The 24,099-nt window shown below is 43.5% G+C and overlaps 1 protein-coding gene across 3 annotated transcripts in view; it reads left to right on the top strand.

The window, feature by feature from the left end:
* Nucleotides 1–244: 244 nt before the first annotated feature.
* Nucleotides 245–24,099, top strand: part of CELF4 (CUGBP Elav-like family member 4) — a 108,139-nt gene continuing 84,284 nt past the window's right edge. For 2 of the 3 annotated variants that reach the window (XM_067530900.1, XM_067530899.1), the window contains exons 1-2: nucleotides 263–383; nucleotides 11,560–11,639. In XM_067530900.1, the coding sequence (XP_067387001.1) occupies nucleotides 278–383; nucleotides 11,560–11,639 (186 nt within the window). In that variant the 5' untranslated portion in view covers nucleotides 263–277. Of the gene's footprint in view, nucleotides 384–11,559; nucleotides 11,640–24,099 lie in introns of all 3 variants that reach the window. The other variant, XM_067530898.1, reaches the window with a different exon arrangement.

Genomic DNA, 24,099 nt, shown 5'->3' with positions numbered 1-24,099 from the left:
CACATTTTCAGAGGTAACTAATTTTCAGAGGTGACATTTTCAGAGGTGACCTCCGTTTCCGGAGCTCAATATGACATTCAGCACTTTCTGAAAACAAAGCCCCTTCAAGGTATTTCCTGCTAGGTACTCAAAATCCCTAGCCACTTCTGAAAATGTGTTGCCTTGGCAGGGACTTCCCTTCTCTCTCTTTCTTTTGCATCTTGTTTTTCCCACTCCTCCTGAAATATGGTAAGCATCTCTTTATTTTGTTCCAGAAGACAGAAAACTCTTTGTGGGCATGCTCAACAAGCAGCAGTCAGAAGATGACGTGCGCAGGCTATTCGAGGCATTCGGGAACATTGAGGAGTGCACAATTCTCCGGGGACCTGATGGCAATAGCAAAGGTAAGATGGCTCGTGATGCACAGTACATTTCCCCCCCCCCCCCCCCCCCCCCCCCCCCGCGCCATACCCAGCCTGAACATCTGCACAACATTACCTATTAGACCAGGGTAACTCAGTGGCTAGAAGAATGTTTCCACTTGGATTGATTAGGGCCAAATTTTCAAATTAAGGTCCCTAAGTGGGGAGCCAAACTCTCTGCTGCTGTAAATGGGAAAAGGTTCATTTGAAGTCCATTCACACCAGCTTTGTTTGGCCCTGTCTCTGCAGGAAATGTGTGCATGAGCAAAAAGGACCATTGCATGCACAAAGTACATGGCCACAAATGATTACGTGCATACACCTCTTTGCGTGCATACCAGCTTGTATGCATGTTGAGTGCATGTTTTGTGGGCACCATCTAAGTACTTATTTTTGAAAGTGTGGCCCCCAGTGTCCCTTAGAATCTGCTTTCACAATGCACCTGGAGAAAATATGGAGCCATGGTTTTTTTATGTCTGTGTTTGAGTACCTTTGGGTGAAATTTGCTCATTCATTCTCTTAACCGAATCAAGTTTTCCATTTCCCATATTAAGCCACTAGCTCTTCCCAGGGCCCAGGAGATTTTATTATTTGTATTACAGGCCCCAATCCATATCAGGGCAACATTATCCTGGGTGCTGTACAGACAAATAATCAGAGATGGTCTCTGTCCCATAGAGCAAAAGGGCAAATAGACAAGACAAGGGTGGGGGGGAAAGAACCTCCCAGAGGGAAAGAGCCTCTGTAAGTTCACACAGCAGTCCAGTAGCAGAGCCAAAGATGGAACTTAGGTCCACTTTCTCTTCTCTCTCACCTCAAACATAAAAAGTTCCTCTTCATTATCATGTGTGATTTTCACGGTGGCCACTACAGTTTATCGATACATGACAAGAATAAACTTTCAGTGTCTGCTCTTGCACCCAATGAAGACAATGGGAGTTTGACCTTTTCCGTTGGGAGCATAAGTCAAAGTAATGAAACACTAAAACTAAAGACAGTTCTTGTAGTATGTTCAGTAGAGCTGGTCAAAAAATCCCAACTATTTTTCATGAAAACCTTGTTTTTAAAATAGTTCTTTTTCCTTACATTTCCAAAGACATACAAAAAAGAATACATTTCAACTTTCATCAGTGAACTCTGGTTAAGATGTGAATTTGGGGTATCACTGGATGGCTAGTCCTTTAATTGGAAATGGCCTCAGCTGCACCTGGGCTATTGTTAACTCATCTTCCCAGATGGGGAAAATAAAGAGGAGCCATGGGATTCCATCAGGCTTCTGGGACAAATAAGGGAGAGGCATGGGTGAGGGAGAGAAAAAGGTCTGGAGAAGGTTGCCGAGGGCAGCAGAGAGCAGCAAGTCTCCGGAAGGGGACCCTGAGATAGCAGGTAAGGGCCATGAGTGCAGCAGAAAGTATATACCTGCTTGTGTCTTTGAGCCAGAGAGAGTTGGAAAAGGCTGAGAATCAAGAAATCAGCAGAAGGGGTTTGCCTGTTGGTCTCTCTGACTGACAGAGAAAACAACTCAGGGAGCGTTTGGGATCCTTTCTTTGGGAAAGGAAGGACTCCAGCTAGAAAAGGCTGGGTGTGGCTGCTTGATGAAGAGCAGACTGGGCCTGCGGAAGAGCTAGGTCTGTGAATTAACTTTTCTGTTGTGGGTTGATGGACTTTATATTGGGACCCTGAGGTTTGTTTCAAACTATTTGTTATTAGACCAGCCCCAAGCAGGAGTGTTATTAGCCAGGGGGAAGCCTTTTTCATTGAAACATTTGGCTTTTTGGTCATAGAAAACTTTTATTTTGGTCAAAATTACCTGGCTTTTCTCTGGGCGTGAGGGGCACAAAAAAGCACCCCCTCCCAATTTTTTTGGTAAGATTTTGGGTTTTGAAATTTTATTTCCTCTCTGGAGCTGAGTCACTGTCTCCAGATTGCCCCTTTGTGGCCAAGGGAGGCTTTGTAGTGGCCCTGCCTGTTTCCCTCTGAGGTTCCTGGAACTAATCCACAAAAAAGTTTCAGCTAGCTATAATCTGCAGACCAGTATTGCAGGCTCCGGAAGTTTGGCTGGCTCCAATAAGCATGTTGACTTCGGAGTACTTATACGAATTTCTGAATTTGTTTTATTATTTGATTTTTGGACATTTAAAAAGGGAATTTACTCCACCACAAGCAGAGTCTAAAGTCAGTGAAGCCAGCAATGAAGGAGACAGGATGTTGCAGCTGAACCTAGCACCCAGTGTTCTCAACTACCCGTACTGTGCTTCTCCTAAGGGGAAAGGATAGACACCCCAGCGCTTATAGCTGGCCTGGGCAAAGTGTTGAAGAATGTATAGAATGAAGGGAATGATTTTGCATTTGTACCCAGACGAATGGACTGGATAATCACAGGGACCTAACTTTCGTAGCAAGGCATACGGTGTGCGCATGCTGTAAAAAATGGCAAACAAACGGGAACCTGAGCTCGTAAGAGAAGTAAATACACACACAGGAGCCATTTTGCATGTGCATATACCCACTAGCTTGCACAACTGCAAGGGTAACAAATGCACTTACATTTTTGAGTGGGCATCCGCTGCACGCTGATTTAAACACTGTGCCTAGTTGGTATTGCCATCTCCAATTGAAAAGATCCCGTATCAGGTTTCAGAGGCAAATACTTAAAATGTGAAAATTGGATTGACAAGCCAGTTGTTGGCACTTCTGAGACAGTACTTTCCACCTGGACACTTGCACTGCGGGAGTTCTGTCCTTGGAGCATGTCACATCACAGCTTTTTCTCCAGCATCAGCATTTGAACAAGGATTTTCCATCTAATATCAGGGTCATTTTCCCAGCCATTTCCTAGAAAAGTATCCTCAATTGAAATAGGAAGCCCTCCTCTCTTTACAGTGAAATGCATCCATTAAATATTGATCTGCATGTAACGTTTCATCAAATGTGCTGGCATGTGTGAAGAAGATACCAGCCCTGCTGTTTGTAGTTCATATGTCACCAGATATTTTGACATGTGACAACATCGTCTGGCATATTTCTGCCACATGGAGATGGAGGACCCTAACCACAGTGACATGTTTGAGAAAGAAACTGATATGCCCATAAAGTAACTATCAGCCAGGAAAGATTCTTCATCCTCAGACATGCCTCAGCTTGCCACTATGGTACAATACAGCAGGGGAAGAGTGTGAGTATGCCATCCAATATACTCTCTGCGCTGGGGGAGAGTGTCAGGGAAAGTCTAAAACCAAGTGCAGAAATTGGGTAGTAACACTTTGGAAGATAGCAATCACGGGGCTAGAATGGGAGGATTGTTCCACACCAGAGGATCTCAGATTATTCCCAGCCATGATCTCCTCCAAACCACCTCCTTTTTAAGAGTCTGATCCAATGCACATTGAAATTAATGGGATTCTATCCACTGATCTGAATGGTTGTTCAATCTGGTTCTTATTCCGTGGAGCTCACTTTTCAGCTTTCTCACAGACCCTTGAGATGCTTCACTGCTCCCTGTTACTCATTATGGAAGCATTAGTCACATGGTAGCTAGACAAGAAAACACACACACACCAGCCTTTGTCTTGACACACTTTTTTTTGTCTCTTTTGCAGACTCATTGAGAGAAGGTCAGGTTTGCCATTAAATTACAGCTCCATCTCCTGAAAGCCTGGGTCTTAAGAACATAAGATGGCCATGCTTGGTCAGACTATTGGTCCATCCAGCCCAATATCTCATCATTCACAGAGGCCAGTACCAGAGCTTTAGGGGGAGTGTAGAAAACAGGGCAATTTTGGAGCCATCCACCCTGTCTTCCCTTCCCAGCTTGTGGCAATTAGAGGTTTAAGGTCGCCCCGAGCATGGGGTTACATCTGAGCTAATAGCCATTGCTGGACCTATCCTCCATGAACTTATCTAGTTCTTTTTTTAATCCAATTGTACTTTTGGCAATCACAACATCCTATGGCAATGAGTTCCACAGGTTAATTGTGTGTTTTGTGCTAAAGTATTTCCTTGGTCTCTCTCTGTCCTTTTTCCTCCTCCTCCTGTTCTGTTTGGTCCTGCTGTTGCTCCATCACTTTGAAGTAAATTAAATGAATGTAGTGCTAGTGAATGGGGCTGGATTGACAGAGCAGAAACAGAACAGTAACTTCCCCCACTGCACACCCACCTCCCTGCCGTTCTGCCACTATCTTCCCAGAGAGGACCAGTCTCTAGGCGTCAGAGGTAGTTCAGACCTTCCATGTGGCTCATTCACCCCTTGGCCTCTTCCCTGAAACTGCCAACAAGGTGGCCAGTTTTGGGGTCATGGTTGCTTGTCCATTAGACTTAACCTGAGGCCCACCAATGTACTTCTCAGAGTTCTCCAAAGAGCGGTGAAATGGCCAATAACATGCAGCATTTTAGGCTCCAGTGTAACAGTCCATCCCTATTCAGGAACACGCTTAAATACACGGGCCCAGATTTTTAAAGGCGTTTAGGGGGTTAACGCCTATGGAAGTCAATAAGAGTTGGGCACCTATGTACCTTTAAAAAATCCAGCCTATGGTTAACTTTAAGCACTGACTTAAGGATGTTGGCAAGAACAAGAAAATGTCCTAATGTAAAAAGTAACAAAGAATCCTTCTCTTCTAGCCTTTCTCTGTGTTTACTAAGTGAATCACTTCATTTGAGGAAGAAACAAGAACATTCTCACCTTTCCTCTCAGTTCCTCCCCTAGTCAAGTTCTGAAGACTCACATGGCAGAATAAGAACAGTAGGAAGATTGAGGCTGTTTCTTTCATACAAGGATTTTCTGCCCTGAGCCACAGTACGACTCCAATGTTTTCATCACATAAGGTCATAGAATCAGGAGTGGGAGGAGGGAAGAGGCAGAGTAAACATATAGACTGTGTTGCCAACTCTTGAAATTGTTTCATGAATCTTGGAAAGTTTGGTGCTTTTCTTAAAGCTTCAGCTCCTGGAGTCATGAGGATCTCAGCTTTCACTTTTTTAAAAACAAGTAGGTTTCTTGTCCTCACAGTTGCAGGGAAAAGCTGGAAAACATGACTCAGCTGTAATCTAGATGCTTAAAACCCAGAAGACAAATAATAAGAATCTCACATTTATTATTTTAACGTGTTATAGTTTAAGCCAGTCTCATCGATATTTAGGGATGATTTGTGATTTTTTTGAATGCGTGGGGTTAGCAATACTGCCCTGACTTGTGATACCCCTTCCTTAGAAAGTTCCACAGGTTTTTAACATCTCATGAAATGTCAGAACTATCAATACATGATTATGTCACCCTTTAGTAGCCCACAAAGCATGTTACACTGATACAACTGAAATAATTTCCCATTTCTTCAGACAGTGGGAACCTGTGGTAGCAGAGTGGAAGGTTCCTTTTAAGTTCTTTCCCTCCTAATAACGAAGAAGCCCAACCAGTCATGCATCTTGGTATGGCTGAAGTCTGCAAAGTTAGTTACACAAGGTGATCACTGGTTTCAAATATCCAAAGGATGCCAAACAGCAAAACTGGTAGGAAATTTTCACAGTTATGAAATAAAATGGGGAGAAATTCTATGCAATTCTCCATGTTGAAATTTTTGTTTCCATTTTTTGACCAGCGGTAGTTGACAGTCACTTTTTAGGGTGCATTAGCTGAGGAACTTGGGGATGAAAAGGAACAAAGGAAATTTCATCTCCAGAATTCAGGAAAACATTTCCTGACAATAAGGCATAGCAAAGCAATGAGGCATAGCAAAGTCCTCTGAAGGAAGTACTGGAAGCCCCACTGGTGGAGCTATTAAAATCTGGGATGGATGCAGCCTACAAGAATATACAATAGGGCATATAGTGGTTTCCTATGATAACAGGGAACTGGACTCCGTCCTTTGTCTCTGCATTAGCCCAGAGAGATGGACAAGATGGTTTAAAAGCAGGTCTTCTTAGTCCCTGAATTCTAAGTTCCCTGACTACATTCTATCTTAGGTATTTCTCTGGCCCCTGTTACCATGACATCTGAGAGCCTCTCAATTTTTAATATATTTATCCTCATAACGTCCTTGGGAGGCAGGACAGTGTTGTCATCCCCATTTTACAGATGAGGAATTGAGGCAGAGAGAAGCTAAGTGATGTGCCCACGGTCACACAGGAAGTCTGGGCAGAGAAGGGAATAGAACCCAGGTCTCACAAGAATGACAATGCTTTTCTTCAGTGCACTGTTTGTTTTGCTGACAGGTGGGAAATAAGTGCTTTCTTGTCTATTGCTTTAGCAAATAGAGTTGGTTAGTTCATGTGGCTAAAGCAGAAAGATCACCTCAGTGACTGCGCACTTGGAGATGCCAAAGGAAAAGGCAGAGAAGTGATGACAATCCTATTCATCTATTTTTACAGGTGGTTTATGAATACAGCTAATCACAATTTTCTGAATTTCAATTTTCTGATTACATTTTTCATTGAATGTTTGACCAAAACAAAAAGATTGGGAGTCCTTTTTCACGTAAATGTTTGTGGAAAAATTCAGATGTACTATGTGGCAAGCTCTAGCGCTGGTTGAAAGATTTCAAATTTCAATGAAAAAGGTCATCAAAGTTTTGAATTTTGAAAATTGAAATTTGAAAATTTGAAATTTGAAAAATGGGCCACTTTTCCATATATTATTTAAAATATGTATATATTCAACTATCTGTATTTTATGAAGCTGGGAGGAAAAGCCAGCCGGACTAGAAACAGATAGACTTAGCTGACTTTGCGTGGCTCCACCCTTAATGATTTTATGAGGTTAAACACTCCATTAATTGGAAAAACCAGTTAGGACTAAGGGAAAACAGGAAATTCACATGCCCCTCTGCACCCACGCAAAGCCGTAAAGTATAAAAAATAACCACAAAGGAATCAAACCTCAGTAATAATAAAGGCAATAATCACTGAGATCTGTAAGCAGCTGGTTCCAAGGAGGACACAATCCTAAAGACTTATTCTCTCCTGCTCTCTCTCTCTTTCTCTCTCTCTTTTTTTTTTTTTTTTTACAATTTCATTATAAGCCTGAACCTGAGTGGCAGCTCCATATTGCTAACCAGTTTAATTATTAGCGCGAGTGAGCTGAAGTCTCAGCCTTGCTTTTCAAAAAGCTATTCAGGATCAATACTGAGCCTTGCCAGAGTTAATATTACCAGTTTCCATTTGTTGATGCTATTTACTGAAGCTCTGAGACTCCCGATTTACACACACAGAGCAGTCAGCCAACAAGGAAGCTAAGGGAAGCTGTCGTATCTTATGAGACAGCTAGATGTGGGGAAGAGCTAGTGGGAACTCCAGGTAAGCTGCTACACCACCTGCTAGAGGCCAGTGTGACACATCTCATTGGAAGAACTGGTTATTTCATGACACGAACATTCTCTGGTGTTTTCTTCTTCTAAGATCTCGTCTCGAGTAGGATTTCGGCCATGTGTACACTAGGGAACAAAGGTGGCTTTTTTAACACAAATTCACATCTTAGTGTTTGCTGAGGCAGCTGTAGTTTTAACACGTGTTAGCGGGGCAGGTTCAGCCCTACGAGGGAGCCTGAGCTCCATCTCAGACAGTTCAGCGCATGTCAAAGAATACGCTGCCCTGATGACATTAGACTTTTGGGTAGCACATGTTAGCTAAAACATGCCAACAAGACGTCTTCTCTCCTGGCCCAGACAGAATGTCAAAACATGCTGTGAAGTCTTAATGTGCAGGAACAGGGGCCACCTGGACAGTTATGTGCAGCTAGTGTGCTACAGATTTACACGCAAGCTTGCTGCGTACTAACTAACAGACAAGGTCTCAGAGCAGAAGGATGGAGTTATAATTAAGGCACTTAATTAAGGCAATTGCCTCAGGAGATCTAGCTTCAGTCTCCAGCTGTGCCACGGATTTTCTGTGCGACTTTGAGCATGATCCTTAATTTCTCTGGGCCTTAGGGTCCCATCTGTAAATGATATTTGTAAATGCAGTTGGTGATACTTCCTTTCTCCCACCGTTTGCTTGTCTTTATTTAGAGTCCACCCTCTTCAGAAAAGGGACTAATTCTTCCTAGGAGTTTGTACAGTGTCTAGCAATCATCTCATTGACCCTGATCACCTTTGGACTCTCTAGGCGCTATGGGAACACAAATAATTAATAAGTTGGGCCTTTTTATCCTTTTTATGCATTTAATCAACTTATTTATTTTGATATGATGGTTTTAAACAGACCCACATGCATCTATTGCAATGTTGCAGGGTTTTGAACACTCTCACCCCGTTTAACAAAGAGTACATGAAATGTTCCACTAGAATTCCTGCAGATTGCTCCATTTCTTCTCCACCAGCACGTTAGGGTGAGCTGTCCCAGCACAGATCTCCAGGGTCGTTGCCGTCACCCATCTGTGAATGCTTATATTGTACTTTTGGCTCTTATTCTATTCTATTCTGTGCAGTTTTTTATAGTGCTTAGACACGAGGAACCAACACCTTTAGAACATAAGCCCGGCCATATTGGGTCAGACCAATAGTCCATCTAGCCCAGTATCCTGTCTTCCGACAGTGGCCAATACCAGGTGCTTCAGAGGGAATGAACAGAACAGGTAATCCTCAAGTGATCCATCCCATTGGCCATTCCCAGCTTCTGGCAAACAGCAATCCCTGCCATCCTAGCTAATAGCACTGATGGACTATCCTCCACGAATTTATCTAGTTCTTTTTCAAACCCCTTTATAGTCTTGGCCTTCACAGCATCCTCTGGGCAAGGAGCTCCACAGGTTGACTGTGCGTTGTGTGAAGAAATACTTCTTTTGTTCATTTTAAACCTGCTGCCTATTAATTTCATTTGGTGACCTCTAGTTCTTGTGTTATGAGAAGGAGTAAATGACACTTCCTTATTTACTTTCTCCACACCAGTCATGATTTTATAGACCTCTATCATAACCCCCCATAGTCATCTCTTTTCCAGGCTGAATAGTGCCAGTCTTATTATGGGGTCTTTCCTCATATGGAAGCCGTTCCATATCCCTAATCATTTTTGTTGCCCCTTTCAGGACCTTTTCCAGTTCCAGTATATCTTTTCTGAGAAGGGGCGACCAGATCTGCATACAGCATTTAAGATATGGGCGTACCATGGATTTATAAAGAAGCAATATATTTCCTGTCTTACTATCTCTCCCTTTCCTAATGATTCCCAACATTCTTTTAGCTTTGAGGGAGATCTTGAATTTTCAGAAAGTGATGAACTGAAAATCCAGACACCTTTTAAGATATTTAGGCACCTGAAGTGGCAGATAGCAAAGTTCAAAAGTGCCTTCAGTGCCGAACTCTAATTTATTTCAATGGGAGTTAGGTGCATAAGTGCTTTTGAAAATTCCACTAGGCATCTGTCTGCATTTAGGTGCCTAAATACCATCTAAAATCTGGCCCTATGTCCTGAGTAAGAGTTTCTCAAAGAACTGATTATTTCATGACACAAACATTCTCTGGTGTTTTCTTCTTCTAAGGCCTTGTCTAGAGTAGGATTATGGCCATGTCTACACAAGGGGAAAAGATGTATTGTTGAACACACGTTAACATCTTAGTGTTAGATGAGGCAGGTGTAGTTTTAATACGTGTTAGCGGGTCCAGGTAAAAGTTCCACAGGAATTATTGACATCCCCTGCCATGGCAACCCTAGGCTTTATCTCTGCAAACACTTGTGTGCATGAAACTCACTGTTCAGCTTGTTATGAGTTCCTTTCTGTGCCTCATCAATGCAGGGTCTGAATCTGCTATAGCTCCCAGCAAGGGGACTCAGTGCGTTAGTACAAATGGAGCGGCTCGTGCTCTTAGCTGCAAAAAGATTGCGTTGGCACCCTGTGGACTGAACAGGGTAAATTCCATCTGCTCCGACTCTTCCATCGCTCCCGCTGATTGAGGCGTTGTGCAGAGAGGTGGATTTCACCTTGAGAGATGAAGAAACGCAGTGAGAGAACTACAGCCAACATCCTGCTCTAAATGGGCAACTGGACCTGAAAAGCTTTTGCATTCTCGCTAATCATTGTCTTCTTTTTAGAGCCAGAAAGTGCAAAAGAATCTCTGCAAATAATTAAACACCCTAATTCTGGATTAGCTCTGACTAATGAAAAGGAAGGCCAAGTATCTCAGGAGCCCAGGAATGCGATTATGTGATAATTGGTCCTTTTTGTTTCCAGCTGAAATGTATCTAGCTTACTTTCTCTTCATGGTCTCCTTTTAGTCCCTTATAAATTAAATCCATCTATAACAGCAATTGCTACACTTCCCCTGAGAGGTAATCTGAGCTTTAGGGGAGGGGGAGAATTTACAGGTTCCCAATAACATTTTAGGGTTTGGGGTTGTTTCCCCCCAAAATAGTGTTTTAACTCCCATGTTTTCAATAGCCTCTTTTGTAAGCCTCAAAGGTAAGGATAGTCTAGTAGTAAGAGAAAGGGCTGGAAGCCAGGACTTTTGGGATTTTTCCCACCTCTGCCACTGCCTACGTGAAAGCGAGCACATCACTTACCTTATTTCTGTGTCAATTCCCCCCTATTTACAATAGTTATAGTAACACCACCTCCACATTGATGGTGGGAGACTCCCTGCCTCTGACACAGGGCTTACTCCTGTGTATAGTTCTGATATGGGGCTCATCACACGAGTACCTAAGTGCCGGCACATAATTGCATCACTCAGCCCCAAAACCCAGAGAGAAGAGGCTAAGAGAAATAACCTCTGAATGTAACCCACAGGTGTGTGTGTGTGCGTTGTGTGTCCTTGCTAGCACTGATGCACGGAGGAAACAACTCTGTTGCAGCCCATAGCTCCAGAGAACGGCTCTTCAAACTCAAGTTGTAGTGACAGTTGCTATTTCGCTCTGGAAGTCCAAGGTTCTGTACCTGATGTTGGCCAAGATGGCAGTCATAATATAAATAATTCCCGTTTCCACCTCTTGGGTCAAAAGCCATCACAACAAGTTCTTTGGGACAGAGGCGAGGACGTGTGGCCTGTAATGGATGATGCACATGTGTGGCCCTCTCACCGAGAGCAAATAATACGCGTGTTTAGGAGAGCCATATGGGTATTGTATAGAGTCTATCACTTTTACCGGGCTGGCCACGGTTGCCCATGTTAGGTGCCTGCTGTTTTTGTGTCTCTGGTTTTACAACTCCTTCTCTTTCCTCTCCCTCCTCTTGCAGGGTGTGCATTTGTGAAATACTCCTCGCATGCAGAGGCTCAAGCAGCCATCAACGCCTTGCACGGCAGCCAGACTATGCCGGTGAGTAGCCTGCTAATGGAAAAGAACGCCTTGTGGGTCCATTCTGCCCACGCTGCCCGGAGGCCTGATTACGGGGTGAGGGGAGGAGAGGGTGATGATTTATCGATGTGCGCTGAATCTTCTGCCAGGAAAAATGGATAGCATCTGAGTCATGTGGGGCCTCAGGTTTGTTTAGCCACTCAATTAAAAGGCCAGGGTGGCATGTGAGCCCAAGAGGTGCAGTGTCCTGTGACTGGTAATGATAGAGTTTTGGGTGTCAACAAACACACACGGTCACAAATGTGAAACCGGCTGGGCCAGATTTATCCCTGAGGTAACTCCACTGGTTGCACAGGGATGATTAGGACCTGTTGCTAGTGTCTAAATGGCTTTTCCTTGCCCAGGTATAGCTGTCTATATGGGAACACTGAGGAACCTTTGTGGTGCTCGGCAGAGAAAAGCACACACACATGATGGAAGCAGAATTTAGAGCCCAGCTATGTTCTGATTTGCACTTCCATGCAGCCTCACAAGGGCCGCAAAAAAGGCACAGGCAGGCAAAATGCGGTTCTTATCCTCCCCTCTAAAGCACAGAATAAAAAGAGATGTTAAGCCACTGAGAATCTTCCCGGCCATCAACCAGAGATTGCTGCATTTGCACAAATGTCCAATAGGGTTGGGGCTCCAGCCTGATATTTTGGGAAAACATGGAAGGCTTGTTTTTCTTCTTCTCTTTCTAACACTCACTCATTTACACACACACACACACATCTGCCTTCCACAGAAGAGAACGCACGACAATTTAGAAGCACTAGGGAGAGACAATCTGTCCTAACATTTTTTTGGTTTATTATTATTGGTTTGTGATTGTTATTACTATTTACTAGTCAGATAAGTACTACAAGAATGAACAAGAATGATGAGAAATTGGACAGGGTTCAGGAAAGAGCTGCAAGAATGATCGGTGGTCTGGAAAACCTGCCTTATAGTGAAAGTCTAAAAAAACTCAATCTAATTTGTTTATCCAAGAGAAGGTTAAGAAGTGACTGGATCATGGTCTACAAGAACCAACCAGGAGAGAACATTTTAGATAGTAGAGAGTCTTTTACATAGTAGAAAAAGGCAGACCAAGATCCAATAGCTGGAGGCTGAAGCTTGACAAATTCAGAAAAGAAATAAAGTGCAAATTTTTAACAGGGAAGGTAATTAATCATTGGAAGAACTTGCCTAAGGATTCTCTATCATTTGAAGTCTTTAAATCAAGTTTGGACGTCTCTTTCCAAAAGGCCTGCTGTAGCTCAGCCAGAAGTTATGGGCCGGATGAAAGAACTACTGGATGAAATTCTCGGTCTTGTGTTATGTAGATCGGACTAGTTGATTTTAATGGCCCCTTCTGGCCTTAAATCTATGACTTTCTAAAGTCAGAGATCGGGGCCCCATTGGGCTCAGAATTGTACGGACATGTAGTAACGAGGCAGTCCGCACGTGACTTACAATCTTTGTTAAAGATGCAGTGCAAGAGGTAGGTGGGAGGAGAAATCCACAGGCAGGGGTGGGGAGAGAAAAGGAGGATGAGAAAAGGGTAATATGAGAACGTTGCCATGCAGATGAGCTGTGTGCAAGATATAGTTCACCACCGGTCCAGCTGTTATCCTGCCTTCTTGCTTTTTTTCCTCACCAACCCTCAACACTCTCATACTCCAGAACAAACAAATCTATCTCTTGAGCATTGGGGGTCAAATTTTGCACTGAATTTCTCCTATGCCATCCCAGTGGAATTAGCTGAGTTTCCCAGGTGGAAGATCAGTGCAGAATTTGGACCGTTGCCTCAATCATCTTTCCGACTCACTTATACCATATGGTTATTACCATTCTGTTAAGTACCTGTGCCTGAAATATCCTTGAATAACCAAACCTGTGTCTTCTTAGAAGGCATAGTAGTTTTACCTTTCTCTATATAGTGCCTTTCATCCAGAAGAACTGCAAAGTGCTTTATAAACCTGGCAAATTACGGGCCCAATCCCACAAGCAACCGGAACACCCATCCATTTCTAGCATTTCTATCCATTTCTAAAATAATTCTAGCAACTTCTGACTTTTCCCAAACAGCTTGCTCATTTCCAGGATCTCCAGCCTTTCCTGGCAGGAAGATCCAGTGTTCACAGAATCAGAGAGTATCTAAGGGGTTGTCTAAGTGGGTCTCTCCCCTTCCTTTTATAATCCAGTGAACTTTTGAGGTGGATCCCTGGAAAAGGCTTTTTCTTCCCGGCTGCTTGTGTAGGTGCAACACTGTCTCCCTCCTCCGCTGGTCAATTTAGCTTCTCTGGCTGTTAATCACTTTGTTTACCTTAGACGTAAATGTACTCTGGCCTCACATTGCTCAGTTTGCCTTGGAGACACAGGAAAACAGGCAAAATAACATTTTCTGGGGCCGACTTGTGTGTCCACGGCCTCCAAAACTTATTTTAAGAACATATTATCCAGCATATATACATAACTCTTTATACACAGCCTGTACCCACACCACGTGATGATATTCATGGCCATTGTGTTGCCAGTTTTTTAATATCTTATGGGACACTGTTTGACTAGATACTCTGACAAGTGTATTGAGTGTGCCCTTTGCCAGTTGGCATGAAGGGACGCTTAGGGTCACACCTGTCTGGTTATTTTTTAGAACCAGTTCAGGAAGGTATGTCTAAATCAAAGTTAAAGGGCCTACTCCTCTGCTGGAAGTTTATGATATACCTTGGTGAATCAGGACCAGGATCTAAAGTCCCATACATCAGGAGGGGAGCAGCGCTTCTCTCTTTCCTCGCATTCCCTCCCGTTCCCTTCACCATTAGCCCTAGGCTGACTTGTCTGACTGCAATGCCAGCTCAGAGTCGCCCGTATGGTTCAGCCAATTTCAATGGCTCTTGCCGTGTCCTGGTGTATGACCGACAGGGCATCCATCATCATTCTTGTCAGGTCTCGAGTCATTCATTCCTGCGGCAGGCTCCTGTTTCTCCACAGCTGTCAGGATTATTGCTCCGCTGTGACTTCCTGTTCACACAACATATGCTGCCTAATAGTTTCAAAAGGCAACTTTCTTTTATGAAAGTTTTTTTTAACCCTTTCCTTGGATACCAGCCTGGAGGCCTTTCATCACATACCCTGTACCTCTGGGCAAGAATTTTCTTTCTTTCTTAGAGCCACCGACCGTGCAGACAATGATGGTCTTTACTGCAAAGCAGCTGATTCGGGGATTTACTGCCCATAAGTGCTTTGCTTCTGTGTGGGGACAAGAGTTTCAGCCACGTCTGTTGACCAATGGTGCATTTATGGCCCCTTTTACCGTAATATCTGAGCACCTCACAATCTGTGGTTGAGTTTATTTTACTGACCCTAAATCCTTTCATTCTATATTAGGCTTTGAGGAGAGAGGCCTCTGTGGTCCTCTGCGGACAAATAGTCCTTCCGAAGCTTACATTGTGGTTGCGATCAGTAATGTAAGGATAGTGACCAGAACTTCCCATTGATTCTACGTGTCCAGGAGATATCACAAAGACATTTATGTGCCCCCTGTCTGAAGAGAAATGAAGGAACATCTTAGCCACCCCAAGACATTAGCATCTCATCAGCATTTCAGACTAGCTGCCCCAGCTACATACCAACCGCTGGCAAGCGAAAGAGTCACTGTTCAGCTCCACAGCTCCAGACATAGCCAGCGGCTTCCCTGTTTGAGACCTTTCTCCTGCTGATAACAACAAAGAACATTAATAGGATGGCAAAACACCTTCCCTTGATCCACCCCATAAACATCTTCACTCTTTCTTCTGTGCCCCCTTCCCCATTCATAGACTTTGAGGCCAGAAGGGGCCATTATGATAATCTAGTCAGACTTCCTGTATAGTACAGGCCATAGAGATTCACCCCGGGGTTCCTTCACCAACTGGTGGCTAACCTAGAACATATCCTTTTGTCTGTCTGTGGAAGGACCTCCCCCAAACGACTCAGTAAAGTCACTACTATGGCTGAAAATTTTCTATCGACGCTGGTTTTTGACAAAAAATTGGGTTTTTTTTTTTACTATAGTATTATCATTACTGTATCGTCTAGGGATCCCAGTCATGGCTCAGCACCCCGTTGAGTTCAGTGCTGTACAAAGACAGAACAAAAAAGACCGTCCCTGCCCCAAAGACTTATAAGGAAAGAAAAAATTGGCTTTTCAGCTACACTTTGAGGAAAGTGTCTGCTCTCCACAGAAACATTCAACTTTTCCTCACAAAGCTGACAATGGAATAGTTTTCACCTTGAAAATGTTTTGGTTTAGCAGGGCTGGGGGTTGACAAAGTCAATTTTTTTCTGCTGAAAATGAAAACACCAGCCCTAGTTAGTAGCCTGTCTTCCTCCAGATCCTTCCTGAATATCCCCCCTCTCCCATGAAGGCAACGGGAAATTCTAATGACTAGGTTGACAACTCGTTGAGATTTCTGAAATGGATTTTACTTACTTGAGTTTTTTAAGCAACAACAAGAACATTATTGATTCAGCTTCATCATCCATGTGTCCTATCGCTCTTTACCCCAGCCATGACCCTGAAAATCCAGGTCTTCCTAGCTTTTACTGTAAAGAATAGCTCACAGAAGGAGCTGTTTTTCTGCCTGCACAAGACATGGAATCTCTCTCTTCATGCTGGATCAAATTTTGTAGTTCACTGGACTGGTGGGACGAACACTCTGGATCAGACCACTGGATTGGAGTTACTAAAATATTATTAGTGTAATAAATTCATGCTGCACCCGGGGCCAGTCCTGCAGTCAGCAGCCATCTGAGATTGAGAGTGAGATAAAACTCAGCCCACACTTACCCGCCATGCCAAGCACAGGTCCCTAGCACGTGAGTAAAGGAGACACTGCACTACTCGTGAGGGCTGATGACGCACAGCTGCATGATTCTGCATGCAACCAGTAGAGGACAGTCATACAAAAAACAGACTGACCTGCAACATACAGTATTATTCCTGCTGGGTTTATTATGCATTCCAATAGTGCAGCTAACTTGCTCAGTGCTTTACAAAGCATAGGCTGAGACATTTCCACTACAGAGTGGCAGGAGGGTGGAGAGGGGGGACAAAGAGCTGTTGTGATGCCACCCTAGCACAGCTGAGGAATATTCAGCCAGTTTAAGGATGGGGGTAAATGCAGAGAAAGACAACAGGAGAGTTGGAAGGGAAGTCGGAGGAGATGGACAAGTAGAGGGAGGAAGGGAAACAAGCCTTTGTGGTCCTGCTGAAGCTGTATCTCGTGCAACTAGCATGCACAGCAGTGGGGACGCTACTTTTATTGCGCCAAAGTGCTGAGTAGGCAGGAACTCCCCAGGAGGAGTGGCATGGTGGCTGCGGTGAGCAGGGGGCTGCAACACCATCGATCAGCCGAGGTATTTTTAACAATTATGTTGATATAAACAGCTCTGAACTTGAGAAGCTCCATGTAAATGGGAAGCAGTGGGGCCTGTAATTAGGTTTGTGTACACTTTCATAAATAGCTGGGAAACATCAAAGCCGTGATAGAAGGCGGTGGTGCACTTTCTTTCCTGCTTCTGTTCTTCTGTTAATTGAACGGTTGATGTGTGGATAGGAAGTGCTGGCTTCATGGAGTACTATTTACAGACCCGCTGACAGCTGCACTGTGAAAATTAACAGGAACAGAGCAGCCTCTGTCACATTTTTTCCCATGAGGGACTTACTTCAAATTGGATCATTTCTTTCATAGGAAAAACTTTCCTCGTCTCTCTGTCCCCCCACCCCACCCCCCGACACGTAAACACACTCCACTTCTCATTGTGGTCTCCCAGTAGCTACCTGCTTTCTCCGTTTTTTTTTTAAGGGCAGGTGTGTCATTTCTGCAAAGTTGGGGAGCGTTTGACCCAAACGCAAACCCAAATCCTGCCCCTATTCTGCTCATGGCAGGGAGACTCATCCATGGGAAGTCAAAGGAGCTACTCCCTTGGGTAAGTTAGGCAGGCGTGGGTCCCAAGTGCATGCGGCCTCAAGGGACGTCACCTGTTCCTTTAGATGCCAAGAGACATCTGACTTTAGTGGGAGCAGGATTGAATTCACCATAGTGAAACCCTTCTAGTTTCTACTGATTGTGTGTACTGTGGAAGCCCCAAGAGGCTGGGCGCTAGGCAGACATAGCAAAAGAGTCCCCAGTCCCCAGAGCTTACAAGCTGAAAGGCAAGATTTAACAGGTAGGTGGAAGAAACAAGCGGGAGAGAGGATGGCAATTCTGTAATGAGGCAATCAATAGAAATAGGCACAGCAGCTGCAAACCTTAGCCCCAGCAGAGAAGAGTTAACTCAAGGACACTTGAGTATCTAAAATATTAAGGTTGACAACAGAATGAGGGTGATTAGAAAGAAATCATGGAATTAACAGGAGCCAAGTTTAATGGCACGGTTCCACCACATCGCTTTCCAATGCACGTGTTCACATGTCATCTCCCTAGATTGCTAGTTCTTCAGGGCTGGAATCTTGTCTTTACCTCTGTCGGTAAAGTACTTAGTGCACTGCTGGTGCCAGATGAGTAAATCATCGGCAGAATCAGGTGTTTCAGGGGAACCATTTGCACTTCCTATTATTTGTTGAGTGCCAACAGTGTGCTTGGCATTGTGCAATACACAAGCTGTCCCAAAGAGCTTATGGCTAACTCCACAAAGGGAGTGTGGTATTGTACAGTAACCTTTAGTCCAGTGGTTAGGGTACTTCACCAGGACGTAGGAGACCTTGGTTCCGTTCTCTTCTGCGTGTGTTGTAGAGAAAGGATTTGAATTTGGTTTTCCCACTTCTCCGTTGTTGCCGTAACCACTGGACTATTGGCCTTTTGGTGGGAGGTGAGAGGTTGGTCTCTCTCTCTCTCTCTCTCTGAAATTCCTGAGAAATCTTTCCCAATTAAAGTTTTGTTGAAACTGATATGTTCCCACAAAAAGTTTCAGTTTTGAAGAATCGGCATTTTCTGGCAATAACATTTGGTCAAAAAAAATCCCAGCCAGCCATATTTGTTTCCTCATCTCCATCGCTATCAAAAGTCACCACAACCTAAAACTCAGCGGTCAGTTTTCCCCCAGTCACCAGGTCCTCAGAGGGATAGACCTTCACAGTTTGGCCAACCCCAGTCTTGCCACCACCACCATTTGTTTCACGTCCTTTGGCCAGGAGTGCCGGTACTGCCCTGTCAATAATATTCCTTACTTCCTACAATAAAAAAAAAATAAAATAAAATCCCAGGACAATGTTCCCTCCCTTTCCCATTGTTTCATAAATGAACTAATAAATCAGATGTTTTGAGGCCCCAGAATAAAACGCCAGGCAGCCTGGCTGCCTGACAGGGGGTATGAATCATACCGGCACCAAAGATGGCCTTTTGGGGCCTACGCACTCAACTGAGCTGCATTTCCTCTCTAGTCACATCTCCGTAGCAGTGCAGGCATCTGGCAGGACAGCTAAGAGGCCCAGGGGAGTTGATAGGCTTCAGTTGCAGTCTTTCTCTCTCTTTCTTCCCTTCACACTGTGCTGCGCTGCAGAATTCATTACCTCCAAATGGGCTAAGAGGGATAAGCGATAGCGAGCCTCACATCCTTGCTTTAGACAAAAGGAGCTAATTGGCGCTATAATGTCCTTTTATGGCTCCAAAGGGAGGAAGGAACTAAATCAACAACACGAGGAGGTTGCTGGCTTGGGGAAGAAAGACACAGCCGCTGAATGTTGTAGTGGTCTCAATGCCAGCAGAAGCATCCTGCACAGGGTATTCAGTGCCCAACACCGGTCTCTTTTGGATGAAATTAGAACCTAACAGGGCTAAAATAATTTGCATGCACTGACCTTTCTTGAGGGATCAGAGCTATTTTATAAACCCATGGTCTTGGAGCCTTAAATGTTTCCTGTCTTGCAGGCAGATTTCTGGCCCAACAGAGGGAATTCCATGGGTAACACTGAGGTCCTATATTAAGGACACATTCTTCCTATAGAAGAGAAGGAATTATAGTGCCAGGACTGGATCTTTATCCCTTTGATGGTTTTCTTTTCCTTTCTTACACCTCTTTCTCACTAGGGTCCTGATCCAAAGCCCAGTGAAGTCAGGGGAGTCTTTCCATGGGTTTTAGACCAGACTTGACTTACTTTGGATGCTTCCACCTATTTCCTTTGAATCCCTGTCTTCCAGCCAGCTCACCCTTAAAGAAGGATATCTTCATTGGATGGAATGAAGAAGTTCCCATGAAGTATCATCAGGAATGAGCAAACCCCTTTCCTGTAGCCTACGCAGATAATCCTCAGGAATGTGCACGTGTTTACCCCTTCCAGAATGCTGTTAGTGTTAGGTGACTTGACTGGTCTTAGCCAAAGGGGTGAAATGATGACCAGGATAGTTTTTAAAGGTCAAAATCAAAGATGTGTGCAGATCAAAATACCAGCGTTCAGATGAGGTACTAAACTGAGGCCCTGGCAATTTGTGGTTGTGAAGGATCCCATAGTACCTTTAGCAAAATTAGATTTATTGACCCAAGTGTCCCAGCCAGATTCCAATGAGTAATTGCATTCATTCTGTGTTCCTAAAATCCCCTGGTGGTTTCAGTCAGATATGAGATTCTGTTTCGTTTCCTGCCCTAAACTCTTGCATGGTGGTGGTGGCGGCACACTGTTCACAACTGCTGTGTTTCACTCATACATTCATAGGTCCCAAGGCCAGAAGAGACCACTGTGATCATTGGGTCTGCTCTCCTGAATATCCTAGGCCATAGAATTTCACCAAAATAATTCCTAGAGCAGATCTTTTAGAAAAACATCTAATCTTGATTTTTAAATGGTCAGTGATGGTGAATCCACTGCACCCCTTGGTAAATTGTTCTAATGGTTAATTACTCTCCCCATTAAAAATGTACACCTCATTCCCATTTGTTCCAGTGGAACTTCCTAGTGGAAGTGAATTCTTTTGCATATAAAGGGCCAGATCCTCAATTAGTATAAAATAATTAGTATAAATCAGCATCATTCCATTGAAGTAAATAGAGGTACGCTGATTTTACACCAGCTGAGGATATAGCCCTATATGGGCTTCATGTTGCTGTGCCTCAGTTTCCCCATATGTAAAATGGAGATGATAATGCAAAGGTGACATGAGATTAATTAACAGACTGATGGTTGTCCAGCTTTTTGGGATCCTCAGCTGGAAGGTGCTATGGAAGTGCAAAGACTTATTATTATTTAGGCTATCATAGTGAAACATTGTGTTAATGCAGAATGACTCAGTATAGAAGTGATTTGTAACATGCCTTTATGTGCAGTATATTTATAACTAAATAATTATTATGGCAGTATTCCTTAAAATATGCAATATTCCAATTTAAAAACAAACTATTCAAAAATGTTATATATCCCTAGTTTGGTGGCCCGTCTTTAACTTTTATTTCTTTCTAAAATCATTCCAGTCTACTCTATTGAAGTTTTCAAATCAAACCATCACTTTGGTATCTAAACAGAAGTATGGTCCAATGGGTGGGATGCCATGGGGACCTAGGGTCTATTCCTGGCTGAGCCATTGACCTGCTCTGTGAGTTTAGACAATTCACCTATCTGTGACTATGTCCCCTCCCATTTTTCTCCATCTTGCCTATTTATATTGTAGGTCATGGACTGTCTCTTACTATGTGTTTGTACAGTGCCTAGCACAAAGGCTCCTGATCTTAGCTGGGTCTCCCATAATATACATAATAGAGCTGCTCAAAAACAATTTGTTCAAAAATTCTCTTCCATGAAAAATGCCTTTTTCATAGAAGCAAGGTTTATTTTCACAGCAAATGCCTATTTTCCTTTTTAAAAAATCAGATTTTCATTGAAGAAAGAAAACCTTAATCTTCCACTTCCCCCCGCCCAAATAAAAATAAAAATCGGCCAAAAAGGAAAAAAAAGAAAATTGGTTTGGTGGTTTCCAGTTTTGCTATGAAAACCCAATAAAAATTTTTTTTTTTTCCTTTCTGTCAAAATTTTTCATGGAAAAAATAAATTTTTGACCGTTAATAAATAATAATGATTGCCTTCCAGTAGTGCATGAAATGGTGTGAATAGCTCTGGCATGTACGGAATTTACTATAAGTAATTTGAGCCACAAAATCCAGGTTTGGATTGGGATTCAAACTTTCCTGATGTGTTGAGTTATTTGCACTTGGGGTTTTGATTTGCGGGCCATCTCAAATATCTGAGGCATGTATCTAGTTATTACCAGTTAAAATCAAGTAGTTTCCCCATTAGTTAACACGTCAGTTATCCTGCAGGAAGTAATTACTTTAGCTCAGAATTATACCAACTCACAAGTGTGTGGGGGAGTAAGACCTAAATCAAGCATCCGCTCCAAATAAATTACAACTCAGGAGACCTATGGATGGAAGTACCTGGAGCTACTATCTCTGCCTAGACATTCCCTTACCAAGGGAGTAGTATTATCAAAGGGCTCTGTCACTCTAGTGTTGGATGAATGTCTCCTATCTCCTTCCATCTCTGTCACCCACAGCTCGAGTGTGTCTAAACTGGCTCTCCAGACTGTACCGTTAAATCACTAATTGTGGCTGCCATCCCACTCATCTTTCAGATGAAACATGAAATGGAAGCCCTGAGTATGAAAAACACATGGCCTATTTCACAAAAGCAAGGTTGTTAGACCTGATGTCCTGGGCTAATTCCAACTTGTGTAATGACATTCTACCTATCTAAAGTTCCCTGTCCTCTGCATGGTCTAATTGGATACATGTTCTTTTTCACTTCCTGTCCTAAACTTCAAGGATACTCAAGCGTCTTTACAAACTGGGGCCAGACACTCAGCTGATGTAATAGAGAAGCCTTGATTTCAGGCAGCTGATGTAGTCCTGTTTTCAATCTTGGAAAGCTAGACACCTAATGACAACCAGCTTCTCCCATTCACATCGGTGCCTAACTTCAAGCATGCAGTTCTGGAAATATTGCCCTTCATGGCTTGCCTGAGGACACCTGTCCAAATCAGTTTCACAGCTGGGAACAGAACTCCAGGTCAGGGCTTTCAAAAGTGGGCAGCTAAATTCATATTGTGGCGTCTAAATAAGTAGCCTGGTTTTCAAAAATACTGAATGCCCAGCAGTTTCCATTGACGTAGGAGCCTCAGTATGAATAGAGGGCTAAGATTTCAAAAGGACCTTAGTCGAATTTGGACACCTAATTCTCCTAGACACATGTAAATCCCAGCCTAGACGCCTAACTTTAAGTTGATTCCCCCACCCTGAATCTAACCGGTGAGCAGACCCCACTTGTACCGGATATAGACCACAATTCAGCAGAGCACTCTTGCCTCTTGGACGGCTGAGATAATTAAAGGTAAGCATCTGCTTAAATGCTTTGCTGAATCGGGGCTGGAATTCAGGAGTTTATGAAAACCATCTAATATTATTAGGGCAAGTTGCCTCACAGAGCCCAGACGTCCTTAGGCTTGTGGGGCCTGCTAAATATAGACAGGCAGCCCTGTACTTTGCAGGGCCATAATTACTCAAGACTTTTTCACTGAATATTGTGCTGGAAGATGTAGGTTTACCTGGGGTAGCACAGTATTACTGGGTCTTCTGTAAAGTTCACACTTCATTTGTGCATACAGTCTATTTGGAGGGCCATAATTAATGGGAAGCATTCCAGACATCCAGGGAAAAGATTTGTTTTCTTGTCCTTTTAATGAAATATCAATGGACGGATATTTTATTTTTCGTTGAATATGACATTTCACCAGCGACCTGTCAAGCCCCCGTTTTCAAGAATGGCTTTATTTCACATGTCAAGACAGGCTGGGAAATTAGTTTTTTTTCCCCACAGAGGACTCTGATTAGGGATAACAAAGTGAGTGTAGGGGAAGGGGACTTTTACCTCCATTTTTTTCCTTCGCAGTGCCAGGCTGCAGAAAGTCTACCTCTGGTGACTAAGAGAAGCAATACATTACCAGCTGCACCAGGGGGAACAAACAAGGACAGTCACATTAAACAGACTTGCCAGTCCAGGAGAGAATGGGAAATAATACCTACCTGTTATATAGTACTTCTCATCAGTAGATCTCACAGGACTTTACAACAGAGGTCAGGAGGAAAGGACATGAGCTCCAATTCCAGCCAGCCTTTTGCAAAGGAAATACATGGAAGTCCGTGACTTCCGTGAGCTTTGCATCAGGACTGCATGCCTCTCCATCTTGGTCCACCATTCTCCTCTCAGGACGGAACTACAGAGTGCCTCTAATAATGCTTTGTGGGGAACAATCGGACAGGGAGACGAGGTGTTAAGCAGGAGGTCAGGCTAGATTTTCATAATGGTTCTCCTGGCTTTAAAAGCAATGAATCCATGAGATGGAGAAATAAATGAGCCTTTCTCATCTATGCCCAGGAGCCACGGCTCTCAAAGCACTTTTCACACATTAGTGACTTATAACACCCTTTTGGC

The sequence above is a fragment of the Emydura macquarii genome, unplaced genomic scaffold (assembly GCF_026122565.2).
Source record: "Emydura macquarii macquarii isolate MOO-44397 ecotype Brisbane River unplaced genomic scaffold, CSIRO-AGI_Emac_v2 contig_3114, whole genome shotgun sequence".
Taxonomy (NCBI): domain Eukaryota; kingdom Metazoa; phylum Chordata; order Testudines; family Chelidae; genus Emydura; species Emydura macquarii.
This window is presented reverse-complemented; position numbering and strand designations above follow the sequence as displayed.